The sequence below is a fragment of the Leptonychotes weddellii genome, chromosome 14 (assembly GCF_054177405.1).
Source record: "Leptonychotes weddellii isolate Sample4059 chromosome 14, ASM5417740v2, whole genome shotgun sequence".
Classification (NCBI taxonomy): Eukaryota; Metazoa; Chordata; class Mammalia; order Carnivora; family Phocidae; genus Leptonychotes; species Leptonychotes weddellii.
Genome location: NC_138382.1, coordinates 48,556,951 through 48,581,272, shown reverse-complemented (window position 1 = coordinate 48,581,272; position 24,322 = coordinate 48,556,951). Strand labels below are relative to the sequence as shown.

Sequence of the window (24,322 nt, the reverse complement as noted above, 5' to 3'; positions counted from 1 at the left end):
GTGGTCAGTGGTTTCGTTTCAAATGTCCACACTGCTTGGAAGTACACATAATCATATAAAATTATTTTTATTAAAATAGAAAAGCTTTCCAGTATATTGCATTGAAGACATTTATATAGAAAAAGCAATTGCAACAAACATGCTACATCAGCACTGAGATATTCTGAAAGCTTTAAGTGCCCACTTTTAAACAATATTTTGGTATAATGAGCATACCCCTATATATTTCAAAGAGTACATATAATACTGAAAAAAATACTTCATGTAACATCTAAGTTTAGGTGCATACAAACAAGAAGCATTACATTGAATAGCTTATTTCAAACTGTGAAACACATTCAAAGTATTCAATTGCTTAGACAACATGCAAACACTTTAATACTTAGATTGACATTTTTAAATATATAAACCACAATTCTTTATAATTCTATATCAAAAAAGAAAGTCAGACAGAACACTTACCCACACGGTGCATATCACAAAAAGCAATGTGTCTTCACGAACGGAAAGTACTGGGTTAACACACATGATTGTCATTTTACAAATATGGCTATTTACCTTCTTCATAATAAAATAGAAATATCATGTATTATTTACATGAACTACTAATTATTTCACTTTTTGGCAAGTATATAAGTAGCAGCAATTGGTTTAAAGATTGATATTTAAAAACTCTAAGTTTAACTCAGATGAATACCGAAGAATATACTTCTGGTTAATATAAAAATGCATAATGCAATATGCTTTGATGTGATATAACTTCTCCCCTTCGCAAAAGTCATACACACATTAGTAACCACTGAGCCTATTGCTTACAATGTATCTCGTAAATGCCATTTCCTTATCTGGCTTTGCTGAACACAATAGATGGGTTCTTGAATTAAATTTCTGTAAATTAAATTTGCCTGATGATTTATATGATAATTTCAAAGATGCATTATCCTTATTTCACACTCTAATAGCAGGTTCTTCACGGTGGCCCCTAGCTTCTAGACAGAGTAGGTAATTATCTGTAAACAAACACACACACACTAGGGGCACCTTAATACTTAAAGGAACTCTGAAATGAAATTTTTGGGTATGAAGCTTATAGTAAAATGAGTTCCTTTCTAAAAAGTGATCATCTCACTTACCAATGATACCCAATTTGTTTTACAGTGGCGGGGGGGAGCCCATCTAATGAGCAAAGCATAAACTGTAAGGCAGTGATCCACCAAAAGAAGACATCCTCTTTTCATTAGTATTTGGAAGAACATACTTTAACATTTGTAAGAACAAAACAAAAACCCTAATATTGGCAGATTAAAAAAAATACTGCGTGGTGAACAGAGGTGACAAGTGCTTCTCCTTGGCCACCATTCAACTACAAACCAGGAGTCCTGCATGTCTTTCACAATGTAGAAAAACTCAGTGGAGGAACATTTTGCACTTTTCACGGGTGGTCAGTTATGTGTCCAGACCATGTGCAAGGCAGGGCCCAGGCTGAGGAGGACGAGGCAGGAGGAGCAGGGGGCTCTGGCCTCGATGCCGGCTGATGGCACGCTGCTGGAGACCTGTACCTGGGAAATGATGAGGGCAGACAGAGGGACGTGGGACGCCAGCGTGGGGCTGTCGGAGTTGATGAGGGATTCGATCTTCTCTGCTTCTTTATTGCAGGCCTCAATCTGGGAGAGGAGAATCAGATTTTTAAAGTCTACAACCACAGGACCCGTGAAATGGGCAAGTCAGACACAATCCACATATATTCTAACAGAGAATGTGCTTTCTCTGTCCTTTTTTAGCCAAAGTCACATTTTAATATAGTCTTACTTTATTACACCAATAGTAACAGCATCGATGGAAATTAAATCAGAAAAGGAATGATGCACAATGCCACTGCCCTTGCCACTTAGCCACATGCAGACATTACCTCCCCACAGTTAGACACAGTGGACTTTCAGGGCTTCCTTCCCCATCCCAGAGGAGAGCGAGGGGCTTTCCTCAGCTTCCTGATGTGGCAGTGTACAAACCGCTTGTATTCACCCTTCACTTGAGCCCCCACTGTTTTGATACTGAACTTGGGCCCACAGAAGCGAGACTCACCTCTAGAGTATGAGGAAGAAAAATGGGGTCCATAAGACCAGTCCCGGTGGGCTTCTCCTCCCCACTGGGAGCAGGGGACAGGCATCTTCTCATCCCCTGTCCCAAGGGGACAGGTATCTACTCCGGCTGTGTCACTGCATGACCTGTATCAGCCCCTTCCCTCCCTGGGCCCCAACGGCCTCATCTGTATGTAAACAGATGCCTTCCGTGTCTGCATGCTCTGAGCAACCTCTCAGCCTCTCCACTCTGCCACTCCTTCACATCCTGCTGTCAGATATGTGCCCCGCCTCAGTCACCTGGAAAACCTCACCTGGTACAGCTCTGTCCTTCTGAGACTGCCTTGCTTTTCTCCCTCCTGCCCTAGCTTTCCAAATGCCTCCATTTCCTACCCCCTCCTAAGTCCTCCAAACAAGAAGCCTGCACAATGCGTGCTGAACCCCACCTGCAAAGCTTTTGGATAATGATCGACAGGAATGATCAGGATTACAATTTCGGATTCAATGCTGAAGTATCCAAATACGTCACACTGCGGGACAGATACATGCATGCGGATTTTCTGAAGTATTTCCAGAACTGTTATTGGCTTTTTGTTTGTTACCTGGGAACAGAAAAAAAATTCCATTACCTGAATAAAAGAGGAATTCCTTATTACTGCCTAGGCTACCTTGCTACCTTGCCTATTGGAACCCTAAGTGTGGGGCCCCAAAAGGGGCCTGCTGGCTGAATTCTAAATCTCCAGAATCCTTTCCAAAGGGCTTTTGTATTACTGCTGAGCTTTGTAGCCAAGATAAACACTCACCCAAAGCCCCCCACTCCCTTTTAAGGGACTGTTCTGAGTTGGGAGCCACAGGAAAATGATTAAAGTCTTCCTATAAAAATACAGGTATTTGAATCCAAACGGGGATAATTTTCTAGGTAGTGGCAGGTGTTGGCTGCTACATTTCTGGAACCCTGTATCCACAGAAGTGGAGCAGAAGTGATGGTACATCAAAGGGAAAGGGGCAAAGCGGCCATGGGAAGGTGGCAGGTTCTGGAAGCACCCCCCTGGAGGAATGGGGACTGAGGGCAGGCCGCCTTGAAACCATCTGGGCAACTACCAGTCTCTGGCTGCTTGGTTCTGCCTCGAGCTCTAACTCTACATACTCTGCAAGCAGGGGACCTTTTCTAAGGCAGGCTCAGGCTGTGTTGTGCACGGCAAGGTCACCAAACAGCCAGGGTGTAGAGGAAAGGAGCACAGGATTGGGGGCCAGACAGCCTGTGCTCAAACCCTAGTTCCACTAGTTATGAGCTATATAGCTTTGGGCAAGTTGCTTTTCTGTGAATTACTTTCTTCCTCTATAAATGGGACAACACATTCTACTCTATAGGATTATGAGAGGTTTATCAATCAGGTTTCAACAGTACCTGGCACATAAAGCAATTTACCTTCGCAATAGTATCCAGTTTTTCTTTGTCAAATAAAACTCTTAACATTCCAGCACATAATGGGCAACAAGCACCTGTATAACAGAAACCATTTTATGTGTGTTCAGAATTAGAAAATGAGAATTCAAAATAGTCGGTGAAATAACCAACCCTTCATTTTGTGTTAGGAGAGTTGTAGCTGTCCTCCCTGATGACTGTACTTTTAGATATGTTCCCTGACCAACAGGGATCTTATTATCTATACATTTACCCAAATACTTCCTCCACCCCTGCTTTCATCCTTTACCACTTCTCAGGGAGACGCGTGATGGTATGATAGCAGAGAGAGACAGCCTTTCAAGAGATGTGGGGCCTGGACCCTGCCCTGCCTCAAAACTCACTGTGATCCTAGGCAAGTGCTTTCCTGGGCCTTTGATTTCCTGTCTGCAAAACAAGGGAACAGATGTTTTAGGGATCCTGTGAGTGTTTGATTAAAATTTAATTTTAAAAATTATATTTAAGCTGTTAAAAAATGGTAACAAAATATGAGAACATGGTCTCCAGGAGGAAAGAGGCTTTGTTTTGCTCACTGCTGTGCCCCAGTGCCTAGAAGAGTCTCTGGCACACAGCAGAAGCTCGAGAAACATTTTATGAATCCAGGGCTGGAGGAATGAACTTGTCAGACTCCAGGTACCCTGTTCTGTGCAGAAGTGGGATAAAGTCTTTTCTGCTACCTCTGTTTAACTGAAAAGTACAGCACTCTAAGGTAAGTAGTTTAAGAAAACTGTTACTACTGGGGTGTCTGGGTGGCTCAGGTGGTTAAGCATCTGCCTTCGGCTCAGGTCATGATCCCAGGGTCCTGGGATCGAGCCCCACGTCGGGTTCTCTTCTCTGCGGGAGCCTGCTTCTCCCTCTCCCTGCCTCTCCCCCAGCTTGTACTCTCTGTCAAATAAATAAAATCTTTTAAAAAAAAAAAACCTTAAAAAAAAAAAGAAAACTGTTACTACTTATAAGAGTCTGTATGAAACAAGACTTTCTTAATTACGTGCAACTAGATGCTAAGGCCAATCTAAGACCACTATCTTATGTTTCTCTCAATTTCAAATGTTTGTGTTCCTCAAAAGTACTTCAATTATTCATTCATTCATTACTTATTCTTTATTCATTAACTACTAATTCTTTGTTTGTTAACTTTATAATGAGTAAACTTTATGCATTTGAACTAATAACCATAATTTTAGTAACGAAATATCGCTTTATCTATTTATATATTAGTGTTTGGTGGGATCTTGCCTGAAAAATTTTGCCATATTGTTTTATTTATTTATTTATTTAGGTGGATTTATTTTTAAGTAATCTCTACACTCAACGTGGGGCTCAGACTCACAAATCTGAGATCAAGAGTTGCATGCTCTTTTGACTGAGCCAGCCAGGCACCCCTGCTACATTGTTTTAAACCCAATCGACAAGATGATGTCTAAGGTAATCTATAGCTTTTTATTTATTTGAGAGAGAGAATGAGAGAGAGAGAGCACATGAGAGGGGGGAGGGCCAGAAGGAGAAGCAGACTCCCTGCCGAGCAGGGAGCCCGATGCGGGACTCGATCCGGGGACTCCGGGATCATGACCTGAGCCGAAGGCAGTCGCTTAACCAACTGAGCCACCCAGGCGCCCGGTAATCTATAGCTTTTTAAGGTGGACCCAGAATAATGCAACTAATCAGCATCAGGTAGAGCCAAAACTTTTTTTCTTAAAATTTTATTTATTTATTTAGAAAGAGAGAAAGAGAGATCACGAGCGGGGGAAGGGCAGAAGGAGAAGGAGAATGAGAATCTCAAGTAGACTCCCGCTGAGCACGGAGCCTGACGCAGGGCTCAGTCTCACGACCCCAAGATTATGACCTGAGCCAAAATCAAGAGTTGGATGCTTACCCCACGGAGCCACCCAGGCGCCCCAAGCCAAGAGTTTTTGAAAAATTTAAGTAAATGAGTCAACTCTCTTTCTGAGTGACTCACTCCCTGGAGGTAGATAAGGAAGTCTTCCCAATCCCACCCCAAATACTGCCAGCCTACCTGGCGGGATGACAGGTTTGCACTCAGTCGCAGAGAGCGAAGGACACTTCACTGCAGCACACTCAGCGACAGAACTGTACTCTGAGAGGGCCCCAACAGCCTGGCAGGGCCCGTGGTAATCAACTGCTACACGATCTGAGTAAGCAGCACACACGCTACTGTAGGTCTCCCCATTGTGCCCGCAGATGGGCTCTGTGGCTCTGCAGAAAGGCTGATGACAAAGCACATTTAGCCTATAAACCTCTATGGTACATTTTTTCTAACCAAGAGTACAGAATAGAAAGGAAAAAAGACACAGCTATAAATTCCTGGACCCTCTTAATTAAGCTCCTAAGGTCAGCTAAACTTTGGGTTGGGGTGGGGTCAATAGGGCTGTCTCAAGATGAATTGAAACGATTACTTTGCTGAGGCTCTCTAGGACATGGGTGCTCATTCCATGTGAACTGATAGGAGATACTGCCCCCTTTCACCCCAGACTTCTATCATTCCAGAACTACCTACCTGTCTGATGAAAACAAGATCAATCTCCATGCAAATTCAGAAGCCTTATCATTTCATGCTGGGTAGGGATAAGTAGAGGAGAGTGGAGAGGTCAGTGGGGTGGAGACTCTGGACCCATCAGGTAGGTTAGGATAAGTAAGACAAAACTTGTAGCCAGTAAGAGGGAAGAAATAGGAAGAGAAGACTGGGAATTCAGAGTAGATGTTATCAGTGCACTTGGAACACAAGCTCTGAGGGAAAACACACCTAGGGAGACACGCTGAAGGCATTCTCCTGCCAGTGAAGACCAGGAAATGAGAAGCAATCATGTCAGGTGTTAGCTGGCTGGGGGCCGGGGGTGGGGGGTGGGGGTGGGGCTGCAGTGGTGTGTGTGGGGTTGTCCTTGGGAGTATGTTTTTTGACATGAACCGTAAAAGGCTGAGAGATAAACTGATGTAAAAAGACATTAAGTCTTCGAGAAATTTTCACTCACTCTTCTACGAGTGGGACTTTGGTGGAAAGAGTGGGAAAGGACTCTTCTTGGTGGCTTTAACTCGCATTCTCCTGGGCCATTTGCTAATGACAGCCACAGAAGGGGATGTGAAAAAGGTACTGATGCACCCAGGGGTGTGTAACTTTGCATTCTTTTCCTAATGGTGGGTGGCAGGAGGCCACTCTGTTCTTGCTTGTCCACTAGATGCCAAAGGTACCAACACAAGCAGGAGGGCCCTCCAGAGTTAGGAGAAAAAAACCAGTCTTGGGATGGCTCATTTTAATTCTCTAGATTTGATAGGATTCACAGAAGACCCCCAAGTGGTCTTACTGCTGCTTCATCTGTAAAAGATCATAAATTAATTTTATGCTTGGGTTTGTCAGCCAAACAACTGTACCTGGCAAGGGCCTTTGTATAAGAGGCTTTGCCCCCTCTGGTACAAAGTGCAGAGATTGCCGTGTTCCATGTGGTTTGTGTCACAAACAGGATCGCGAACCTGGTCACAGGTGAGCTGTCTTGGCAAACACTCATATTGGCTACATCCAAATTTATCAAAAGTTGTCAGGCAGACTTGTGGTTTGGGTATGCATCTGAAAAACACAAATGCGGCACCATCAGCCAATGCTGGGAGGGGCAATGATGGGGCCAGTAAGGCACTGACGAGGCACAAGAGGTTGAGAAAAAAGCAAGAGCGAAATCCGAAACAGTCCCTATCCCCAGGAGCTTATGTAGAGTGGGAGAGTCAAGCATGCATATGAAGTGAGCGAGCAAGTTACACTCGAAATGCCCGTGGGAGTGAGTCACTCTGGTTCGGGAGCCTGGAGAAAGCAACAGGAGCAGGTGGTGTCCTGGCCGCCACCTGGGGGACTAGGGGGGCTGCCCAGGCCTGCCAGGCTGAGGGAGCAGCAAGAGCAAAGGTGTGCTGCGACTACAGTGCTGGGGGCAAAGGGGAGGTGACCCTGAGGGCAGGAGCCAAGGTCACAGGGATAGAAGTGGCAGCACATGAGGCCCATCGGGTGGGTTGGGGTCCAATGTTAGAGGCTTTTTAGTCAATAATAAATGAAGCATTTTCTGGGGTTTATTTCCAGCTTGGGTAATACGAGTCTGTCTTTTTTTTTTTTTTTTTAAAGATTTTATTTATTTATTTGAGAGAGAGAATGAGAGAGAGCAGGGTCAGAGGGAGAAGCAGACTCCCTGCAGAGCAGGGAGCCCGATGCGGGACTCGATCCCGGGACTCCAGGATCATGACCTGAGCCGACGGCAGTCGCTTAACCTACTGAGCCACCCAGGCGCCCAATACGAGTCTGTCTTAAGAGAAGGCTTCACAGTATGAGCTGAAAAACTCAGGCTCCTGTGCTTACAGGCTGAGGACCTGCCACTGGCTGGTCGTGAATCACGGACAGTGTGCCACCCCCTGGAAGCTGGGTTTTCCTAGTAACATCAGGACCTTGCCTCATTCTCAGTTCCTGAACTTCCTCGGAGGGTTTGGGGATGATAGCTCTTCTTTAGACTTTTCTGCTCTTTCATTTCTACACTGGGCATTTATAACTTTCCTATACGGAGACCTATTAAAATGTGGAGCTTTCACTGGGCATTTGAAATACCAGGATACATAAATGTTAGTCTGTAAAATAAAAGGAGAAGAATATAGCAGCTAGCATTATTTTAATTTCAAAGGAAATGACCTCTACTCTCTTTAGGGATAAGCCTCCTGCTCTGAAATGACCACCACCACCATCACTACTATCACCTACAGTTACCTTTTCTGACAGGATTTAAAATTAGAATGCATGTAGTTATGGGGTTTTTTTGGAAATTTAAGACATTTGAAAAAAAATAATGGAAAAGAATATTTAGAACTTCCTTATCTATTAACATGGAAGGGATGAGAACCAAGAATATCAGGGGACATTTGGTAATTTTGGAAGGAAAAACTTTATCAATTTGAGTATAGAGAAATAAGATCAATTGGAAAGCTGAGAATCCGGGGGCTAAGTTAAACATGATCAGGGCAGGGACTCTGTCTTGCTTAGTGCTGTGTCCTAGTGTTTAGAAAGATGGCTGGTACATCAGTAGATATTTGATGAATGAACACAACTTCATATTTTTTAAACAATTATTTTTTGAACAGATAACACAAGCCCCTGGTGAAACTGGAAAGATAGAAAATCGTATACAGTGCAATAGTCTGCCACCTACTCTTCCATCCCAGCCGTCGCCACCCCCCAAGACAGCTGCTATTGTCAATTTCTTGTTTAGTCTTCCCGAGATCCCTTATGTAAGTATAAACATTTATATATGCTGAGTCATGAGTATGTATATTTAAAATTTTGATAGGCTTGGACAAATTGCCCTCCATAGAGGATGTACCAACCTTCCCTTCAACCCCCTTCTTGTATGGGAGTGGATTCCTTACATTATGTTACCAAAATTTTTATCTTTGCCAGTCTGCTAGAAAGAAAATGGTATATAGTTGTAGGTTTTTTTTGTTTTTTTTTTTAAGATTTTTTATTTATCTATTTGACAGCAAGAGAGAGACAGCGAGAGCAGGAACACAAGCAAGGGGAGTGGGAGAGGGAGAAGCAGGCCTCCCGTGGAGCAGGGAGCCCGATGCAGGGCTCAATCCCAGGACCTGGAATCATGACCTGAGCCGAAGGCAGACGCTTAATGACTGAGCCACCCAGGCGCCCCTACAGTTGTAGTTTTAATTTAATTTACATCTCTCTTAATATGAGAAAGATGAAACACTGTGGTACACTGGCTGGATGTACATCAAATTCATTTAATTTTCTTCCTGGGCACACATCTAGATTATGTTTCCCAGGCTCCCTGGCAATAGTTGTGGCCAAATGATTGAGTTCTGACAGGGGAGTGTGGCTGGAAGTAGAGGTGAATGTCACTTTTAAACCTGACCTATGAAAGCTTCTCAAGAGCAACCTTCATCAACAACTTAACATAAAAATGGGCAAAAATTAAAAAACCTAATAGAAAAATGAACCAAAGATACAAACATAGAAAAACAAATAGTTATTAAACATTTGAAACTAGGCTTTTATTAGAGTAACTCCAGCTAGTGTATACAAACCCCAAAGTATCAGGACTTTAATATAAGTTCAAATACAATCCATTTGTGCGTTCAGCAGGTGGATTTCTACATAGTGATTCAGAAACTTAAGATCCCTCCGTCTAGTGACTCCCAGCTCCTACAGAATCATAGTCCTCTATACCTTCTGTCTGGCCAGCAGATATTAGGTTGTTGATTTTTTCATGTTGATTTGTAGGGACTCCTTATACTGTAAGGAGATCAGCCCTTTCTCCGTGATATTCTTTCCAGTTTGTCATTTCTTACCATGCAGAAAATTTTCATTTTCTTGTAGCTGCAATTTTCAATCTTTTCTTTTTATATTGGTTATGTATTATACCCAGCATAACCTTCCCACTTTGAGATTTTTTTGTTTTATTACAAGAGCAAAACAACCTTATTCAGAAGGGTTAGCTAATAGAGAAAACAAATGAACAAATAACAAAACAACCCTCAAGTCACCTCCCAATACAATTATATCATCCTATCAGCTTATTTCTTATGCCCAGGATCCTGTCTTCTTTCCATAGGAACTTTTTGGGCTTAGTTTTCATTGTATAAACTTTGCCAGATGGGTGACCAATTCTCTTTGCCATTTCTTTTAGTATGTGTGAGAATGGGTGACCAATTCTCTTTGTCATTTCTTTTAGTATGTGTGAGAATCTTCCCCTCGCTCCATCCTGCGTCAGGTTTTTCAGGACGGAGAAGCAATTGCTTATTCTCCACAACATCCTTTACAAGGAAAGGAAGCGTCCTGTTCAGGTCTCTGAGGCAGCTAGTGAAAACTCCTGTTCTAGAAGCCTAAATCTAAGAGAGTCAGCAGGACTCCTGCCCTATGGCTACCATATACAGAAACCCATCATTAAGGTAGATCCACTGCACTCTGAGCTCATGGGGAAACTGCAGAGGAAGGAGCCCCTAAACAAATAACGTCACATAAAACTGAAGTTGCATTTCCAGAGATTTCTCATGTCCAATCCCTAAAATGGAGGTAGATAAGTAGAAAAAAATTTCCACTACTATCAGGCATAAATAGCTAATAATAAGAATACATCCATTTCTCTCATCTTGTCTGCTACCATTCTGTGCCTCACACTTTCTGTTTCGGTCTTATAGAACTGCTATAGCTCCCAGGAGACACCATGCTATTTCCTCATTTCTAGCAGTCAAGATCTTTGCTCCTGTTGTCCTCTCTGCCTTCACCAACACCACCCTCCACTGTCAACCTTGCTGGCAATCTCCTCCTCGTCTTCTTAGCTGATTATCACATCCTCCAGAGGCTTTCCCAGGCTTCCCCTAGGCTGCATGAACTCCACTTCTGGGCCCCAAATCATAGCATGTTATCAAGGAGCTTTACATGGCTCTTTCCCTGTAGACTGCAAACTCTTCAGGGCAGAGGTCTTCTTAATTCATTTTTGTATTTCAGTGTCTGGTATACAATAGATGCTTAGTAAGTGGTGGTCTTCAGTTGAAAAAGATGAGGAGTGATTGGGGAAGATGGCGGTAGAGTAGGAAGACCCTAGGCTCACCTCATCTCACAAATACACTAGATAACTATCAAACCATCCAAATACTCTGGAAATTGATCTGAAGACTAGCAGAACAAACTCCACAACTCGAAGTAAAGAAGAAGGTAGGAGGTGCAGAGACATGGCTCGGAAGAGAAATGGATCATGGCCCCTGTGGTGGTGGGGCAGTCACAGTTGCAGAGAAAGGTGAGAGACAAACCAGCACACAGGGGAGTGCATGGGGAAAAACAAATCCCCATAACAATTGGCTTGGAAAGCAAGAGGGCCTGAATTTCATGAGTTCTTGGAACCAATGGGGCTTAAAGCCTGGAGTTTTAAAGGTCAGCGTGCTTGGCTCTGAGAGAGCTCAGAGGACATTGGGGCTGCTCTTGAAGAAAAGGCAGGGCCAACAGCTCAGAGACATACAGTGTGGAAACAGCAATCTGAAGAGCACCTGGGGCACACAGTAGGGAGGTTATTCACTCATCTCAGGATGTGTCCCAGAGAGACAGCATTCACAGAGACACCGCCAGGGAAAAAAGGAGCGGGCAGGCACCATTTCCCTCCCCTGCCTCTCAGCATAAGCACAGGGCCACCTTCAGGAACCAGTGCAGCACCAACACTCGCTACTTTACTTGCTTAAACCAAGCCCGACCCCATCATGTTCTGCAGAACTGCCCCTTCCAGTAACAACTGCCTGAGTCCCAGTGTGGCAGGGCCCCTCCTCCAGAAGACTAGCCCAAACCCCGGCTCACACTGCATCTCCCCATGTGGGAGTTTTGCAGAGCCTAGGTTCTAGTAGCAGTGGTGACAGGTCTCATTTCACAAACAGACCCAAGCACACCTAGTTAAAATGCCCCACATTCAGGCCAGGATCAAACACTGCCCACAACAGGCGGAGAGGCTCTGCAGATGACTGGCCTGAAGGACAAAGTGGTCAGGACACAACAGCAGAGCACACGCAGCATATATTGGAGACACTCCCAGAAGCGCCAGGCCCTGAGGAACAGGGGACACTATACTGCAGGGCACTACAGGACTTCTTCATAAAGCCATTACTCTCAACATAGAAAAACAAATAGTTATTAAACATTTGAAACGAGGCTTTTATTAGAGAACAGGGGATGTAGTTGACATTCTAACACACAGAGACTTGGACAAAATGAGAAGACAGAGAAATTTGTCCTAAATGAAAGAATAGGACAAGGCGACGGCCAGAGATCTAAGCAAAACAGACATAAGTAACATGTTGATGGATAATTTAAAGCAATGATCAGATGGATACTCACTGGACTTGAGGAAAGGGTGGAGGACATCGGTGAGACACTTAACGCAGAGATAAGGAATAACATAGAGATAAAGGGCTCAATAAACGAAATGAAAAACCCATTTGATGGAACGAACAGCAGGCTGGAAGAAGCAGAGGAATGAATTAATGACCTAGAAGACAGAGTAATGGAAAGTAATCAACCTTAACAAAAGAGAGAAAAGAGAATTATGCAAAATGGGAAAAGACTTGGGGAACTCAGTGACTCCATCAAACATAATTACATTCATGCTATAGGAGTCCCAGAGGAAGAAGAGAGAAAAAGGGATCAGAGAATTTATTTGAAGAAATAACAGCTGAAAATTTCTCTAATCTGGGGAAGGAAACAGATATCTAGATCCAGGAGGCACAGAGAACCCCCAACAAAATCAATAAAAGCAGAACCACACCAAGACATACTGTAATTAAAATGCCAAACACAGTGATAAAGAAAAAAATACTAAAAGCCACAAGACAAAAGAAGACAGTTACTTAGGAAAGAAACATCATAAGGCTATCAGTGGATTTTTCAGTAGAAACTTTCCAAGCCAGAAAGGAGTGGCATAATATATTCAAAGTGCTGAATGGAAAAAAACTTGCAGTCAAGAATATCCAGCAAGGCTATCATTCAGAATAGAAGGAGAGGTAGAGCTTCCCAGACAAACAAAAACTAAAGGAGTTCATGACCACTAAACCAGCCCTACAAGAAATATTAAAGAGTATTCTTTGAGTGTAAAGATCAAAAATTACAGTATAAAGGTAGAAAAAACAAAAGGAGTAAAAAATGAGTATTTCTGTAAAAAAAATGAAAGAACTCACAAAAGTAAAATGATGTAATATATGACATCATATACCTAAAATGTGGGGAGGAAAGGAGTAAAGAATGAGTTCAAACTTAAATGACCATCAACTTAATATAGACTGCTGTATGCAGACAATGTTATATACAAACCTAATGGTAACCACAATTCAAAAACCACTAATAAATATGCAAAGAATAAAGAGAAAGAAATCCAAATACATCATTAAAGAAAACCAGCTAACGAGAGAAAGACAAGAAAGGATCAGGGAAATCTTCAGAAACCACCACAATAAATGGCAATAAGTACATATCTATCAATAATTACTTTGCATGTAAATGAACTAAATGCTCCAATCAAAGGACATAGGCTGACAGAATGGATAAGAAAACAACCCATCTATATACTGCCTATAAGAGACTCATTTCAGACCTAAAGACACCTGTAGATTCAAAGTAAGGGGATAGAGAAACATTTATCATGCAAATGGATGTCAAAAGCCAGAGTAGCAATACTTATATCGGACAAAATAGACTTTAAAACAAAGACTGTAACAAGAGACAAAGGACACTATATAATAATAAAGGGTACAATCCAATAAGAAGATAAAACAATTATAATCATGCACTCAACTTGGGAGCACCCAAATACATATAATAGTTAATAACAAACAAACGTAAAGGAACTAATTGATAATAATACAAAGTAGGGGACTTTAACACCCCACTGAAATCAATAGACAGATCATCTAAACAGAAAATCAACAAGGAAACAATGGCTTTGATGACACACTGGACCAGTGCAGATGGCACATTCTCCAGAACAGATCACATATCAGGCCACAAAACAAGCCTCAACAAATTTAAAAAGACTGAAGTTATACCATACGTCTTTTCTGACCCAATGCTATGAAACTAGAAGTTAACCACAAAAAAAATCTGGAAAGACCACAAATGCATGGGGGTTCAATAACATGCTACTAAAAATGAATGGGTCAATCAGGAAATAAAAGAAGAAATAAAAATGTACATGGGAACAAATGAAAATGAAAACACAGTGGTCCAAACCCTTTGGGACACAGCAAAAGCGGTTCTAAGAGGGAAATTTATAGCAATACAAGCTTACCTCAAGAAGCAGGAAAAATCTCAGATAAACAACCTAATCTTACACCTAAACCAGCAGAAGGAAGGAAATAATAAGGATTAGAGCAGAAATAAGTTATATAGAAACTAAAATAAACAAAAAACCAAAAACCAATACAACAGATCAATGAAACCAGGAGCTAGTTAAAAAAAAAAAAAGATCAATTACATTGAAAAACTTCTAGCTAGACTTAACCAAGAAAGAAAGGGAAAGGACCCAAATAAATAAAATCACAAGTGAGGAGAAATAACAATAAACACCACAGAAATACAAACCATTATGAGAATATTATGAAAAATGATATGCCAACAAATTGGAGAACCCAGAAATGGATAAATTCTTAAAAACATATACCTACCAAAACTGAAACAGGAAGAAATAGAAAATTTGAACAGACTGATTACCAGCAAAGAAACTGATTCGGTAATTTAAAAACTCCCAATAAACAACAGTTCAGGACCAGATGGCTTCATAGGCGAATTCTACCAAACATTTAATGAGGAGTTAATACCTATTCTTCTCAAACTATCCCAAAAAATAGAGAAGGAAGGAAAACTTCTAAATTCATCCTATGAGGCCAGCACTACCCTAATGCCAAAACCAGATAAAGATACCACAAAAAAGAGAACTACAGGCCAATGTCTGTGATGAACATAGATGCAAAAACCCTCAACAAAATACTAGCAAACTGAATCCAAAAATACATTTAAAAAATCATACACCACAATTAAGTGGGATTTATTCCTGAGTTGCAAGGGTGGTTCAATATTCGTAAATCAATCAAATGATGCATCACATCACTCAGAAAGGATAAGAACCATATGATCATTTCAGTAGATGCAGAAAAAGCATTTGACAAAGTACAATATCCATTCATGAGAAAAACCCTCAACAAAGGTTTAGAGGGAACATAACTCAACATAGTAATGGCCATATATGAAAAACCCACAGCAACATCCTCCTCAATGGTGAAAAACTGAGAGCCTTTCCCCTAAGGTCAGGAACAAGACAAGGATGACCGCTCTCATCACTTTTATTCAACCTTGTATTGGAAGTCCTAGCCACAACAATCAGACAACAAAAAGAAATAAAAGGCATCTAAATCAGTAAGGAAGAAAGACTTTCACTATTTGCAGATGACATGACACTATACATAGAAGACCAGAAAGACTCCGCCAACAAACTGCTAGAACTGATACACAAAATCAATAAAGTTCCAAGATACAAAGTCAATTTACAGAAATCTGTTGCATTTCTATACACCAATAATGAAGTAGCAGAAAGAGAATTAAGAAAACAATCCCACTTAAAATTACACCGAAAATAATAAAATGTCTAGGAATAAACCTAACCAAAGAGGTAAAAGACCCATACTCTGAAAACTATAAAACACTGATGAAAGAAATTGAAGATGACACAAAGAAATGGGAAGACATTCCATGCTCATGGATTGGAAGAACAAATACTGTTAAAATGTCTATATTAACCAAACCAATCTACACATTTAATGTAATCCCTATCAAAATACCAATAGCATTTTTCACAGAACTAGAACAAATAATCCTAAAATGTTTATGGAACCACAAAAGACCCTGAATAGCCAAAACAATCTTGAAAAGCAAAGCAGAGCTAGAAGCATCACAATTCTAGACTTCAAGTTATACTACAAAGCAGTAATCAAAACAATATAGTACTGGCACAAAAATAGACACATAGATTGATAAATAGAAAATCTAGAAGTAAGCGCACAATTATATGGTCAATTAATCTTTGACAACACAGGAAAGAATATCCAATGGGAAAAAGACAGTCTCTTCAATAAATGGTGTTGTGAAAATTGGACAGCAACATGCAGGAGAAAGAAACTGGACCACATTTTTACACCATACACAAAAATAAATTAAAAATGGATTTAAGACCTAAATGTGAGACCTGAAACCATAAAAATCGTAGAAGAGAACACAGGCAGTAATTTCTCTGACATCGGCTGTAGCAACTTTTTTCTAGATGGGTCCCCTGAGGCAAGGGAAATAAAAGCAAAAACAAATTATTTGGACTACATCAAAATAAAAAGCTTCTGCACAGCAAAGGAAACAATCAACAAAACTAAAAGGCAACCTACAGAATGGGAGAAGATATTTGCAAATGACATATCTGATAAAGGGTTAGTATCCAAAATACATAAAGAACTTATAAAACTCAACACCCCAAAAACAAATAATCCAGTTAAAAAATAGACAGAAGACATGAACAGATATTTCTCCAAAGAAGATCTACAGATGGCCAATACACACATGAAAAGATGCTCATTACTCATCATCAGGGAAATGCAAATCAAAATTACAATGGGATATCACCTCACACCTGTCAGAATGGCTATAATCAACAACACAAGAAACAACAAGTGTTGCCGAGGATGTAGAGAAAAAGGAACCCTCTTGCACTGTTGGTGGGAATGCAAACTGGTGCAGCCACTGTGGAAAACAGTATGGAGCTTCCTCAGAAAGTTAAAAATAGAACTACCCTACAATCCAGCAATTGCACTACCGGGTATTTACTCAAAAAATACAAAAACACTCATTCAAAGGGATACATGCTCCTCTATGTTTATAGCAACATTATTTACAATAGCCAAGATATGGAAGCAGCCCAGTGTCCATCAATTGACGAATGGATAAAGAAGATGTGGTATACATATATACACAATGGAATATTATTCAGCCATAAAAAACAATAAAATCTTTCCATTTCCAACAACATAGATGGAGCTAGAGAGTATAATGCTAAGTGAAGTAAGTCGGAGAAAGACAAATATCATATGATTTCACTCAGATGTGGAATTTAAGAGACAAACATGGGGCAAAAAAGAGAGAGAGACAAACCAACAAATAGACTCTCAACTATAGAGAACAAACTGATGGTTACTAGAGGAGAGGTGGGTGGGAAGATGGGTGAAATAGGCGATGAGCACCAGGTGATTAAAATAAAAACTTTTTTTAAAAAAGAAAAAGATAAGGAGCTATTTAATTTACCTTTGGTTTTTTGGGCAGGGATTAGGATTGCATGGATCCTTTGAGATGCATGATCCAAACTCAAACTGATGGTCTTGGAGTCCCACACAGCGAGCAAGGCAGGCACTGGGGTAAGTGCGTCCATTCTGCCCACACACGGGGACGAACTGATCTGCACAGTTACAGGGCAGACCTGTGGAGAGGACACAGACTCAGTTATGGGTACTTGTACATTCCCCTGCCCATCATATTTCCTAATTAACATGGAGCTCCCAAGTGAAAACAGAATTGTGAATTAAGTCAGGAAAAAGCATCCCTCCAATCTCGGATAGTGCTTTTAAAGGTGGCAAGGCTCTGAAAAGCCGTTTGTCTGCATAATGGCTTTCCTTTGTTCCATTTATTGCCAGCTAATTGAGGCCTTCAGACCTTGATCCCAGGGATGGAGACCCATATAAACAAAGCTATAGGTAGGAAAAGTAAAGAATGCTCCTCCCAATCTAGTGTATAAATCTAGAATTTAGATGTCTGAAGTCTGGCTTGGGGGATTTCTGGAATGTTAAAGGGTAATAACAAAAGAATGAGAAAGTAACTTGGGAAATTACTGTAATTTTGAGACTTAAAAATGTTTATAAGCAGTCAATCAAGAACACTACTTTCTTGACATTCCCATGCTTTATGCTGCTGGGTTATGCTTCAGGAAGCGAAAAGGCCAATGAGATGCGATGCTCTTTTCTTGAGAAGCAACAGCATGGTCTCTTGCTATCTACTGGGATCTGCTTTGCTCCAGATCTGAAATACCCTTGGTACTGGGTAAAGAGAAGAAAGGTAGCCTCCTAAATTTACTTCATTTCATGTGTCTGCAGCAGCAAGTTGATTCTTCTTTCCCGGGAGTTAGTATGACACATGGAGAGGGGCGGGAAGAGAATAGATTAGGGATTTACTGACCTTGTACCTCCAGCCCATTGGAAATAAAAAGGAAATCAGAAATAAGAAGTGCACAGCAGGCTGCTGGGGAAGTGAAGACAGGATTAACCCCGCCCCACCCTCTATCTACCCTGAGTACCAACCTTGATGCTTTACTGTCATCGTTGTTGTTGTTATCCTTATTATTATCCTTTATCTGCTCTGCTTTGATGAGAGCAATTCATTCTGCTTAGAGAAACCATAAAACCATTGGGGATGAAGAGTAGATTAAAGATTTTTGTGGAAAACTACTTATTTATTTACTTAGTTACATCTAAATGTATTTGGAAGATGAACTGTACAATTAGCAGGACCCTTTTTCCCTGTGGTGTGTAGCCCCTCATGTCCTGGGATAAAATAAGGTAATGACCGCTTAGCTAGCAGACTCTAAGGAGATTTTACGGCCACAAAGTGTACCACATTTCTTGGGACTCAGATATTGTCCCAGTCCAAACACAACTCAGAGATGTTCACAGAAATGCCCAAGTCTCAAAATTACAATAATTTCCCAAGTTACCTTCTTGTTCTTCCCCTTCCCTAAGGCGATGAAGAGTGGAAGGAACCTACATGATTAGTTTACAACCTTTGTCTTTATCTTGTTTTTGGTATTACCTTTTGACATTCCAGAAATCCCCCAAGCCAGACTTTATACATCTAACTTCTAGATTTTAAACGCTAGATTGGAAGGAGCATTCTTTACTTTTTCTACCTATAGCTTTACTTATAGGGGTCTCTACCTAATGAACTAGTAAGCTAAGGCAGGACAGGGAAGAAGGTGATGAGAAAAACATTATAACACAAACAAACTTAGAAAATACATTTTATAACATAATGGTAGGGGTGGATGGGGTATTTTAGCAGATAGAAAAGTTCCATTTAACCAAAACCATCCCAATCACTTGGCCCTGATCTTTTTAACCCATGGAATTTCAGAATATTAGTGCTGGAAGGGTCCTAGGAAACCATTTAGTTCAATGCCTTCAATTCACAGAGGAAGAAACAGATCCAGAGAGGGCAAGTATCCTGTTCTCAGATTATGTATTTATTTTACTGTGTACATTTGCAGTTATGGCAAGACCAGTGAGGCTGCCTTGATGGGAAATGGGTACAAAGGGATGATGGCCGCTAAGGACAGGTTCTGGGTGGCCTTGGTTACCTGTGAAGGTGCGACGGTCATCTTCTGAACTGTGCTCACTGAGGCACAGGCGGGTAGAACACACCAAATTGCCAGCAAAACAAGAACAGATATTGCAGTCAATATTAAAGGATGTCCCGTGACCTAAGAAAAGGAGAAATAAGATGTTGATCCATTTCATGCATTTAAAAGTAAATCATACATTAAAAATATAATCGTTTAAAAAGTTTTAAAACAGGGCGCCTGGGTGGCTCAGATGGTTAAGCGTCTGCCTTCGGCTCAGGTCATGATCCCAGGGTCCTGGGATCGAGTCCCGCATCGGGCTCCCTGTTCCTTGGGAGCCTGCTTCTCCCTCTGCCTCTCTGTCTCTCATGAATAAATAAATAAAAGCTTTAAAAAAAAAAAAAGGTCTTAAAACAGAAATTCTTGAAAGATGACTTCTGAATATACAAACTGAGAAGTTAAATCTGTAGTATTTATGTTTTCATACTTACCTCCCACCATTTCTCTCCAAATTCTCTCCAAACCCACATCATGCTAGTGTCACAAGACTGCTCCCTAATCTCTGAGAATGTTCCTGGCTGCCCCTCTTGCCTCACACGCTCCTCTCCTCCTCTGGAACTTCAGTCATCTCTTCAGAATCAGCCCTGATGCCATCTTTGAACTGAAGACTCCCCTGATACCCTGGCAGGAATGACTAGGTCCTTGAAGAGCGCTTGGTCTCTTCCTTTTGTAGCTCTAATTCTCCCCCATCTGATCACGTACAGCATGATCTCAATCCCTCATCCCAGTTTTAGCCCCACAAGGCACTAGTATGTTCTTCTGTAAAGAGTAGGCATTTAATCAGTGGAAGTCTAAGGAAGGAATGAATTTGTTTATCCTCAGATATTTTGTGATACAAGGTACCTATCTTACATTTTGGCTAAGTAGAATATGGATTAAAAAATGAATACCTAGGGGCGCCTGGGTGGCTCAGTCAGTTAAGCGTCTGCCTTTGGGCTCAGGTCATGATCCCAGGGTCCTGGGATTGAGTCCCGAGTTGGCTCCCTGCTCAGTGGAGAGTCTGCTTCTCCCTCTCCCTCTGCCCCTCCCTGCTGCTCATGCTCCCATTCTCTTTTAAATAAATAAATAAAATCTTAAAAAAAAATGAATACCTGACTTGTTCTAGGGCAGACACTAGTAGGCTCTTTCTGGCCAAAAGCACCCTTCTTTCAAATAAGATCTCACACAGAAGAGTACACCAAGAGGCATATGAAAGCTGAACTATCCTGGTCGATAGGTAAGGTGATGTAGGGGTGAGGGTAGCAGAGTGAACAGCTGTCGGGGAGTACATTCTCAAAGGTAGTATTTTTTTTTTCCACAATTTTTGAGGTCGTATATTGACATGAATGGTTGTTAGGGCTATAAGCAAAACATGGCTAAGGATGCAGTGAGAAAGCAAGACCCTGAGACTTGTAGAGAGGGCATCAAAGGGTGGCAGGTCTTCATGTGCTCTATCCCAACGCCTAGTCAACAGTGTAGTTCCCACCCTCCAGTTCGCTTTCCACAATGTCAAACTCTGTCTTTTACTTCTGGTAAAGAGACATAGTGGAGGAAGGGATGGGAAGGAGCACACCTGTGTCCTTGCCTGTGGAGGGCAAGGGCTTTGGAGTCAGATAGGTCTGGGACTGAATTCTGCTTTGGTCACTTACTAGCTGGGTGACCTGTCTGAGCATCAGCTTCCTCACAACAATACTGAATTCAAAGAACAACTGGGAGGCTCACATGAGATAATACAGGCCAAGACTTAGCATAGTGCTTGGCACACAATTAAAAATTCAGTAAGTATTAATTAATTGTTATTAGCTATTAGTCCCTTCTTGAGGAGGCTCCTAAGAGGGTTCCTTAGAAGTCCCAGTGTCCTGTAGAGTACAGTTTGGAAAATACTGCCCTGGAGGATCTGATTCGTAGACCTTACTCTTTGGTGGTAATCTATCCAATGTTCTTCCTACAAAGTTAAGATAACTAATCTCATATTAAAAACAAAAAGCAGGGTGCCTGGGTGGCTCAGTTGGTTAAGCGACTGCCTTCGGCTCAGGTCATGATCCTGGAGTCCCGGGATCGAGTCCCGCATCGGGCTCCCTGCTCGGCGGGGAGTCTGCTTCTCCCTCTGACCCTCCTCCCTCTCATGCTCTCTGTCTCTCATTCTCTCTCTCAAAATAAATAAATAAATAAAATCTTTAAAAAACAAAAAAAACAAAAAGCAAATAAATACAGCTCAAGACTCACTTTTTCTTTTTCCTCCGACAATGCAGGACTTCTGAAGATCTATACAGTGCATCTCCATACAGTTTTCCAAGAGTCCACTTTGTCCACATGAGCAAATTTTGTAACAACCAACTTCCCCAGCAGATGATGGCACCTGGATTAGTGTCCCTTGGCGGACGATGAAATCAGAGGCTTCTCCCAATTTGCAACCTGTACAAACAAAAATAAGCTGAGAGAGATGGTATTGTTCTATGACATTGTTTTATGACATTAGATATATTTTACATAAGTCTCATAGGTACTCTGTGGCTACTAAAAATTATGTGATAGAACTTTCACTCAGCTAAAGAATTGATTTGGTTCACTGACCAAAACATATCCTCTCAAATGAAAAATTCCATGTTCTGTGAGATAGTGGTGATTATAGACCTATACCCCAAAGTTAGCTATAGTTCAGTACAAAAATGCTATAAGATATATTTTTTTTATTGCTTTGGGCTTATCAAGGATATTAAAAAATCACAGATATTTAAAAAATGGACTATGGAAACCGATAATATTTTTTATTTATTTTTAAAAGATTTATTTTTTTGACAGAGAGAGACACAGTGAGAGAGGGAACACAAGCAGGGGGAGTGGGAGAGGGAGAGGGAGAAGCAGGCTCCCCACGGAGCAGGGAACCTGATGTGGGGCTCGATCCCAGCACACTGGGATCATGACCTGAGCCGAAGGCAGACGTGTAACGACTGAGCCACCCAGGCGCCCAATGTTTTTTAGAATACTCTTGATCAGGAAAACTTTTAGTGATGGAATACAAGCATATTGTAAATTCAAAGAAAAGTTGAATACTTGATTGCGCTTAAGGAAAACCCATTCATTTCCAATTTTAAGATTTACATTGACTCTATAGTTGATATATTCTGGTATTACACAAATATTATAGATGATCCTTTGAGATATCATGCTTATTTAATCTTCTCTTCCTTTTTACTTCACAGATATTTTTACATGGTGATTTTAACATGACAAAGAAACATTTTCAATTGGGAAGTAGATAAAAAGAAGCAAAATATTGCCACACTGTACAACAGAAGAGATAAAGACTATCAAAATTCACTGGGATGAACATTTCTTATTCAAGAGGCCTCCTGCATTAAAAAAAAAAAAAATCAGGGGCGCCTGGGTGGCTCAGTCATTAAGCGTCTGCCTTCGGCTCAGGTCATGATCCCAGGGTCCCGGGATCGAGTCCCGCATCGGGCTCCCTGCTCGGCAGGAAGTCTGCTGCTCCCTCTCCCACTCCCCCTGCTTGTGTTCCCTCTCTCGCTGTGTCTCCCTCTGTCAAATAAATAAATAAAATCTTTAAAAAAAAAAAATCGGTCTTAAAATCATATGCATCCCAATAAAACATTAAGCTCATGGAGATAATTGCACATCCCACTATGACTTTTCTCCATATAACTAAAGGAAAGAAAAGAAAAAAACATGAACAATGTGCAGTACACTTTCTTAAACATCACAACCTGGAAGAGAATGTACAAAAAACAGGCTCAAGGTTTTCTTTTCTTTTGTTGTTAAGAACCCTGTAACTCTTTATGAGAGTAATTCTGTAATCCTGTAATTCTCTTTATGAGAATCAGTTTACAATCTAAATGATAATTGAAAATTACATTTGTCTTTGTTTTCTCCTGCCTATATAACTAACACAGGTTTATTGGGAAAACCTCAAATGTTACAGAAAAACATAACTTAGAAAATAAAGTCCATTGTGAGCTCACTCCAAAGATAATCCCTATACAGAAATCCAACCCCTCACCCCACACCCACACCCATCTACCTCTTACCTTGCACACAAGAGAATGGAAGGCAGGGATCTCCAGACGGACACCCCTTCCGGTTTACCTCACAGAGCTCATTAGCAGGGCAAGGATTTGGGTTACAGGGATGAGTGACCTCTTCTACAATGTTACCCAAAGTACTTGGCCCTGAAAAACCAAACACAGATCAGTTTAACCAACCCCAAAAGGTAAGCGAGATCTGTAAATTATCTGAATTAATTATGGCTAGAATAAATGGAGAGCTCATGTCCAGAAAGTGAGGCCTGATTCTAGTAAACTATTAAAACACACAGATGCTCTGATCATTTGTGAATTTAGCATACACATACATACATTCATTCACTTGTTTATTACTGGGTACCTACGATACGCTAGACAAGGTTCTGAGCACTGGAGATACAGTAGTGAATAAAACTGACAAATCCCTAATGTAGAAGTTACATTTTATTTGGGAAATAGACAATAAATAGACCGGGGGAAAAAAAAGAAGAAGAAGAAGAAGGTAGCAGGAGGGGAAGAATGAAGCGGGGGAAATCGGAGGGGTAGATGAACCATGAGAGACAATGGACTCTGAAAAACAAACTGAGGGTTCTAGAGGGGAGGGGGGTGGGAGGATGGGTTAGCCTGGTGGTGGGTATTGAGGAGGGCACATTCTGCATGGAGCACTGGGTGTTATGCACAAACAATGAATCATGGAACACTACATCTAAAACTAATGATGTAATGTATGGGGATTAACATAAGAATAAAAATAAATAAATA

The 24,322-nt window shown here is 41.2% G+C and overlaps 1 protein-coding gene across 4 annotated transcripts in view; it reads right to left on the bottom strand.

Moving 5' to 3' along the window:
* Positions 1-51: 51 nt before the first annotated feature.
* RECK (reversion inducing cysteine rich protein with kazal motifs) overlaps positions 52-24,322 on the bottom strand; it is a 75,086-nt gene continuing 50,815 nt past the window's right edge. For 3 of the 4 annotated variants that reach the window (XM_081803164.1, XM_081803165.1, XM_081803167.1), the window contains 9 exons: positions 23,567-23,707; positions 21,747-21,935; positions 19,500-19,622; positions 17,402-17,573; positions 6,928-7,120; positions 5,558-5,768; positions 3,508-3,581; positions 2,525-2,680; positions 52-1,664 (listed from right to left, as the gene is read on the bottom strand). In XM_081803164.1, coding sequence (XP_081659290.1) covers positions 1,443-1,664; positions 2,525-2,680; positions 3,508-3,581; positions 5,558-5,768; positions 6,928-7,120; positions 17,402-17,573; positions 19,500-19,622; positions 21,747-21,935; positions 23,567-23,707 — 1,481 coding nt within the window. In that variant the 3' untranslated portion in view covers positions 52-1,442. Of the gene's footprint in view, positions 1,665-2,524; positions 2,681-3,507; positions 3,582-3,887; positions 3,931-5,557; positions 5,769-6,927; positions 7,121-17,401; positions 17,574-19,499; positions 19,623-21,746; positions 21,936-23,566; positions 23,708-24,322 lie in introns of those variants that run through there. The other variant, XM_081803166.1, reaches the window with a different exon arrangement.